At 41.7% G+C, this 7,837-nt stretch overlaps 1 protein-coding gene across 1 annotated transcript in view; it reads left to right on the plus strand.

Moving 5' to 3' along the window:
- Positions 1–6,370, plus strand: part of mkxa (mohawk homeobox a) — a 26,383-nt gene extending 20,013 nt beyond the window's left edge. Inside the window, exons 6-7 of the mRNA XM_010794580.1 lie at positions 3,606–3,639; positions 3,752–6,370. Of these exons, the coding sequence (XP_010792882.1) occupies positions 3,606–3,639; positions 3,752–3,959 (242 nt within the window). The 3' untranslated portion in view covers positions 3,960–6,370. The remainder of the gene's footprint in view (positions 1–3,605; positions 3,640–3,751) is intronic.
- Positions 6,371–7,837: the final 1,467 nt, after the last annotated feature.

Genomic DNA, 7,837 nt, shown 5'->3' on the forward strand with positions numbered 1-7,837 from the left:
TGTGTGTGTGTGTGTGTGTGTGTGTGTGGTGGAATAATCTTCTCATTCCGGTCAAAGTCAATGCATTTCACATTCTTCCCAGCGACAAACAACTTTTAGCATCACTTTCCTTTAAACCTGGGTTTATGTATCCAAATTAATAGCTTTATTAATTACATAAACTTTCACATTTTTGAAAAATGCTTATTTGCTCTCCTTCTGTGAGTTGGATGAGATTATTGATGCCAGTCTCAGATAAGACAGTGGTACTGTATACATTTTCCCTAACCCTAACCCTAAGCTGTTCCTTTAATATACTGTCCCTTCTAAACACCTTATTAAGTTGTTTTATGGTCATGGGAAAATTGTCAAACCATTGAGGTCCTATTTTTGGATAGGTGTGATTTTTGGTGACCGAACACTTGACGCTTATTCTAAGTCACTTTGGATAAGACCACCAACCAAAAGCCTGAAACGTAAATGTCCTATAAAATGTGTGTTTATTTGTCTGCCTAATTCAGCCCAGCCCTTGGTTTGTGCACCAGGGCCTGCCTTGTTTATTGTTGTATGTTGCTAACAACAGCACCAGATGGTAATGATGATAGTCGACCACTCTCGTCCGCAGTCGTCTTAACAGGTGTAACCTCACTCCCTTTGTAATTTATCAATCCCCGCTTGTTTTCTCTCATTTTCACCAAACTAGACTAGTTTTTCTTTTTTTGACCTCTTATTGCTCTCCCTTCATTACCCCGCGGTGATGTTAAGTGAGCTAGTATTTTTGGACTTCCAGAATGACGCCAGAAACCATCAAACTTCTTAGCTTTCCCCCTTGGTGGTCCGTGAAACCCCGCTGTCAGCAGAGCCCAAAGGCAACAGCGACTGAGTTTTCAGCAGCACTCCCGTAAAGCAAAAAACTAAAATAAATAACAAGGAGAAAAGCAGGATAAATAATAAAAAGTCCTAATTGATCTATTGAGGATTTATTGAGTCTTTAGCGCTGTTCTTGTTTTTTTTTTATGTTTGAGGCACAAAGTTTTTGTACGCATTTAGGTTCCCAAGGGCAGGGACTGGATCTTACTCCAAGGGTAGTCTTCAATCACTTATTTGATTGTTCTAAAATGATTATCTGTAAAGTGGCTGCCTCATACGGTTCGTTTTTTAAGTTGCTTCCTTCTTGATTCCACAACAACCGATCTATGCACCGAGCCCTGCCGCAGTAAACACTGAGCTAATATATTTTGGGGCAGCATAAACAACACAGGAAAACAGTGTAATTGCCTGTAATTACAGAGCTGTGATTATAGCGATGCATATTTTTACACGGGACCATTCTGCTTCCAAGTAAAGGCAACAATCCAATGAGTAGATGGAGTGCAGAGATGATGCCTTCACAGCCTTCACCAATCTACCTGATATTCCAAATCTACGCCAAAAAACTGCTGCTTAAGAAATGGCTAGGAAATAGAGAATAAGAAAACATGAGAGATAAAGAAGGGATGTATTACATCTTTGAAAAACAGCTTTGAAAACGTGCTTATTCTTGACACAGCACTGAGTCACCCCTTACCAAAACATAGACGGGAAATATTCCATTTGTTTTGGCTGGGCTGCATGAGAATGGTCAGTCTCTACCTGGATCACGGATATTAGAACAAATTGCTGCAGCGAGCGGTGAAAAAAGTGGCGGACAGAAATTGAGGGACCAAAGGAATATCCACGAAGGAAAAGGGACCTGCTGAAAAAGCAAGCTGAAAACAGCGGGAAAGATAGGTCAGCAGGGAGTTGCGTCCAGAAAAGAATGTCTTCGGAGCACTTTGACGCACGGAAATCTCATTCTGTGGTTCTCTATCATGTCCTTATCTCCCTCTAACACATACACATTCATACCATCTTCTGTCTAACAACCAGGAGAAAACAGCTGAGAGTGAAGTCTATCAATCTCTGTGGAATACACCTATTACAGAGCGAACAGGAAAACTACAGGAAGTGTCATTATCAGGCTCGTATTATCCCGGGGCTTTGTGCAAACACACTTCTGTCAGCAAATGTTGCAATACATGGAAACGTTTTTTGAAAAACAAGGGAGGAACAGAGCAAAGAATTGGGAATAATTAGGCGCTTATGTCAGTTTGTATCCAGATCTTTTGAGTGCATGAAGGTTTTTGGCGAGGTTAGAGGTGACGAAGCAGAACGGCAAAATGTTGTTTGCGATTTCTCCCAAAAGTTTGAAATCTGGCAGTTCGTCTCTGTGGCTGTCTGCAAGGATGCTAAACCCTTAACACAGTGTCCTCGCGCAACCTTTTTCCAGTTTTAACAATCACGGGAATGAAATTCCTGTGAAAATGAAGGGTGTAGATTAGCAGAAGGGAAAGCTCAGGGACGCCCGTTGAATGTTGTGTTGCAGTAATGGTGGCTTAAGGAATGGCTCGTAAAAAACGCCAGCTCAGGGTTACTCATTCGCTTTACTGGGAAAAATGGAGTCACGGTTTCAAGACACTGGCTGTCCCTGAAGTGGTCATGAAAGAGTCATTGCAAGGAAGCAGGAAGTCATTGTTGAAGGAAGTGCCTGGTAAAGATGAACTCTGGTACCTTTTGACTAAATGGAAATCCTGAGGTAGTTCTTCAAAACGTTCTCGCATTGATCAGCCATCTATACCTGGTCACGTTTGAGTTCTAAAAAGCTGTTTGTTTAGTTTACTTAAAGAGAGCGCCTGGAGGCTGCACGGCTAAGAAATCCAGATGCTATTTTAATGCCTCGTGAAATGCCAAGACTGTGTCATCATATTGACTGCTGGGCAAAAAGTCTGTAGAACTAGACCCAAGACTGAAGACAGGTTCAGCGCAAACACACAAATCAACCCGCACACACACGCCAATGTGCACATGGCCTTTCTCTCCGAGTGAACATCACGCTGAAGTAAACACGCCGGTTGCCCCGAAGTGAAGTTCGGTTTCATCGTTTAATGACTGCTATTCCCCCTCTAATGTTTTACATATGAGTTAGAGATTGCTCCCATTTGAAAAGAGAAAAAGGCGAGCAGACATCCATCTTTCTCTCACTTGCTGCCCTTTCATTCCCACTCACATCTTTTACGCTCAGTCATTTTCAATCTGATTTCCTCAGACAACTCAATTACGTTGGCCGGGGCCCATTTGTTTTCAATCAAAATATTAGCGAATGGAGTTTATGAGTCATAAGAAACATCTTTCAACTCAATCCTATTAGTCACCTTCTTGTTTTTTGACGGCTTCTTGCAAATAGTCCTTTTTGTCCAGCATCTTGAGTAAAGAGAGAAAACAGAGCAACACATGTTTGCACAGCACAGGGTGTACACTTACAGTACAGACCTCACACAGGACAATGCACGCACGCACAAACACACACACACACACACACACACACACACACACACACACACACACACACACACACACACACACACACACACACACACACACACACACACACACACACACACGCACACGCACACGCACGCACACACACACACACACACACACACCCACCTCCTGAGCCTGTATGTTCAGCTACATTTCAATAAATCCTCATTGACCCCAGAGAACTCTGCCAAAATAAAAAAAATGTCTTTTGGTTTTTGTCCTTCCAGAAACCACAGACCATGGATCAAGTAAATGTGACAAGTGAGTTTCTTTTCTTTTTTTACCAAGAGCCAAGATCAAATCCTTTATTTTTCAATGGTTACAAGCTGAACTTGACCTCTAACTATGTTGTGTTCTTTCCTCTGATCATCAGTAGCAGCGTTGGCGTAGGACTTGCGCAAAAGGAAAGAGTGAAGGGCAAGGACGAGACGTACTGGAGAGAGATCAACGCCGCCATGGCCTTGACCAATTTGGCGCAGGGTAAGGACAGCGCCTGCGGGACCACCAGCTGCATCATCCAGAAGTCCTCCCATATAGCAGAGATCAAGACTGTCAAAGTGCCGATGATGCATAAATATTAGTGCTGACATCATCCTCCCATCTCTCTATGCAAACCAGCAAACATTCCTGTTTCACCAAACTTACCGGAGTCCAATTAAACTCCCAAAGAAGTGAAAAGAGAACTGTCGTTTACAGAGGGGGCGAGGAGGTCTGGAACACAAAGAGAACTCATTCTTTTTTGTATTGTGTCTGAAAAAGTACACAAGGGGCCTTGACCTTCATTTTCTTTGCTGGGTTGAAAGACAAACGTTGATGAGTTTCACTGCAGTATTTCTTAAGACAAGACACTTTTGTAATGTTAACTTATTTTTGATGAGTATGATTTTTTTATGTCCTACTTTTTTATTCTACAAAAAAAAACGTGTATTTTGCCAAAAGTGCCTTTTGTTATTTAGACAAATAACTTGCCGACTGTGGTCAATGCAAAGTACAGATAATGATGTGCCTCTTTGGAATATTTTAGTATGTTAGGTCATGATTCAGGATTGGTTTTGTGAATGAAACCTACCCATTACAGCCTGTGCCTTAAGGACTGAATGAGCTCACCATCTAAGGCACTGACACACACACACACACGCTCTCTCTGTCTCAAAAAAATACCCAGAAGTATTTCGCTTAAAAGCATTGCGCCGATTTTGACTGGAGTCTTCATTTTGACCGTAAACCGATCACTGTTTTGTCTTAGCCAGCCCTTTGCTGCTGGCAGGCCAACAATAACTGTTGGATACGAACGTAGATAAATTTCCCTAACGTGAGCAGCAGATCTACAAGAAGCAAATATCCTCCTCCTTGTCCATATGTCGGCCTTGGATTTCATTACCCAGAGATGGATTCCTTTAGTTGCTGAAACGAGCACAAGCGATCAGCTGGACCCAAAAAAAGTCACGTTCACCCACACAATCTCACAGATTTACGTACAGGCTTTAAGGTTGAGTATCTGATCTGACAGAAGAATGACCTGAAAGGGATGTTTTTACTTTGCATTATCAGTGTTTTATGTGGACAGTGTTGCCTTTTGTGCAAGATAGTCTTGAGAAAAAAAAAATGAGAAAAGAAGTCTACCACCAGCCTTTTGATCCTCAGCCCTCTCAGCTGTTTAGCATTACATTCAAATTGCTGTTTACAAAAATTCGGAGGACAGACTTAAAGGTTTTATTTCCTCCCCCCTCGCTTTCTTGTTTTGTTTGTCTTTGAAATGCATTTCAGTATTATCTATTTGTCAGCCAAGCAACAGTTGGAAGTATTCCTGTTTGTCAGTGTGAATATGTGTGGTCGTTTTCTTTCTGATCAAAACTTTTTTACCTGGTTTCACTTAACCCTACCACATTTTGTCATCCAATGGAAAGACACTCCTTTCTAGAAAAGTACTGATGCATATGTTATAAACGTTTGCGGCGAACGATGCCAAGTTCTCAAACTGGGGGAAATCGAGTTGGACTTATGGGAGAAACTAAAGTTGGCTCTGTATGCTGACTTTTTAATTGTATGTATATCTTTAAGGTACTGTTTATGTGTGTCAAAATGTACACTCCTCCATAAATCGTGCAGTTTTTCCATTTTTTTTGACAACCCATACTGTGCTTATGGTCAAGGACTTTGAGAGGGAGCTACACAAAGTGATATTTTTAGCTTTTTTATGTCTTGAATGTGCAAACTGGTAAAAATAGAAAGAAAAATCTGCACTTACAGTTTTTGGTTTTCAACCAGAAAACACACAGCCTCCATTGAGAGCGAATGGTGTTTTTACACAAAGGTGAAGAGAAGTTAAAGGACTACCCTATGTTATTCCTGTTGGCGTGCCTATGGAGGTATAATGAAATCTATCGCACTAGCCAATCCCCAGGCACTATTTTCTTATGCAGTGGGGGTTGAGGGCTCCCACATGTGTTTTTTATACACCTGATCCAGGCAGGATAGCTGTGGGGTAGTGCCGGGCTGCTCCTTGTGTTTTTAATCTCACCTCTGGACCACTCGCGACCCTCACACCTCACACGATACCCACTCCCTGGGAAGAGAGAGAGGGAAGGAGGCTTCGGAGACAACAGAGCAGCCTTTGTTGTTCCTACCTGAACTCTCTCCCCAACAACCTCACCATTTCTAACAAAGGGATTTCTACGGCCAACATGTTGGTACTGTACACGCCTTTCTCCGGCCCTGCTTTCACAACCAAGCTGAAAAATAGAAAGCAACGGTATGTATTAAAGCCTATAAATTATTATTGCGGACTTTGTAAAAAAGAAAGTGGTGACCATAGTTTGTTTTTTATTGTTAAGTTATATAAATTGAGATTTTTCTTTTTTTGTTTGTTTTGATAGAGACTGGATAATCAATCCAATGACCAAATGCATATCTCCTTGTATTGTCCAAGTTGCCCTTATGTAACATTTCTTTTATAAAACAGTTGTTGCTTGGTCAAAGCAAATAATGAATGAATAAACCTCTGAATGAAATGATGTGTTTGTTAGTGTTCATTTTATTTTTTTAATCTGGCTCCTACAATGCTAAATGCTCCACTATGTTTACCAGTTGCTGCTGTCTGTCCGCTGTTTGGTGCTGACAAGTGAGTTTCAAAGTTTTTTAGTCAAAACATTACATGTTGAATACCTTACATCAATTCATGGCATAAGATCTGAAAACAGAGGAACAGCAAAGTAGGGAGATAACTATAGAAATCACTTATGTCAGATGTAAAGTAATTAGATAACACACAGTTGTTAATTATTTCGGACTTTTACCTTGAAAGGGAGGGCACTTCCTTCGTTACTGCTATCACTTCCTGTACCTACAGGAAGTCCTTTTTCCATGGAGACAAATGGAATTAGCATTCAATGGGATCACACTGCAGAATCTGCACCAATCCTCCTATCATAGCCTTCAACCCGGCATTATCAGTGAATGAATCTGTTCATGACTACCTTAGCTGCAGCTAAAATATAGTTTTGTAGTTATTTTTGCAACAACATGACCACAAGTTATCTGAGCTACAGATTGCTAATGCTAAATCATGTTAGATAGCATAGCCTACTTTAGAATACTTACCTGTATTAAGCAGGTCTTTGTTACACGTGCAAAATAAGCACTTTAAAGGTCCCATGACGTGGCCATTTCTACTGATCATAATTCCATTGTTAATGTCTACTAGAATAGATTTATATTGTGCAATTTTCCAAACTCACATTGGTTTCTCATACAGCATCTATTTATAGTATGTGTATTCACTGAATTTCAATCTCTGTCCTAAACGCCTTGTTGGAGCTCCTGCCCCCCCTCCCTGTGAGCCCAGAGTGCTCTGATTGGTCAGCTCGCCCTCAGGCTCGCTGCTGCGAGGAGCTGACAGTGTGAGCTGGCTTACTGGTGTGGTTTCCTGCTTGCTGCGAGACTGCGAGATATCGCGAATGGACACGGGAAGGGGGGTGCTGAGGGGGCTGCACTGACGGCACACCTACAGTGCTCCACTTGCACCCCCCTACAGCGCGTCACATTTTTGCCGCTAAAAGAGTGAGTGAGTGTGTGTGTGTGTGTGTGTGTGTGTGTGTGTGTGTGTGTGTGTGTGTGTGTGTGTGTGTGTGTGTGTGTGTGTGGCGTTCTGGGGCAGCATAGACAGGTCTTTTCTGTGTTAGAGTTTTGCTCGCTACAGGGTGTACTTTGAGTGTTTGTGACTCTGCAGACCGTTTACATGCATAAAGAACCTTCATAACACACAAGAGGACGGGTAATAACCGGAAAAGCATGACATGGGACCTTTAATTCTGAAAAGAGTAAGAAATAATTGTTTTCTGCATATTTCAATACTTCAATTCCAGCCAAATACAACACCTGCTGTTCCTTGGACGATGCCGAGGAGGGCTTAGCTAGCTGTTAAGTTCCTTAAACTCACATTGAGTGAGAACAGTATAAC

This window comes from Notothenia coriiceps, unplaced genomic scaffold, assembly GCF_000735185.1.
Source record: "Notothenia coriiceps isolate Sejong01 unplaced genomic scaffold, NC01 NC01_scaffold00037246, whole genome shotgun sequence".
NCBI lineage: Eukaryota > Metazoa > Chordata > Actinopteri > Perciformes > Nototheniidae > Notothenia > Notothenia coriiceps.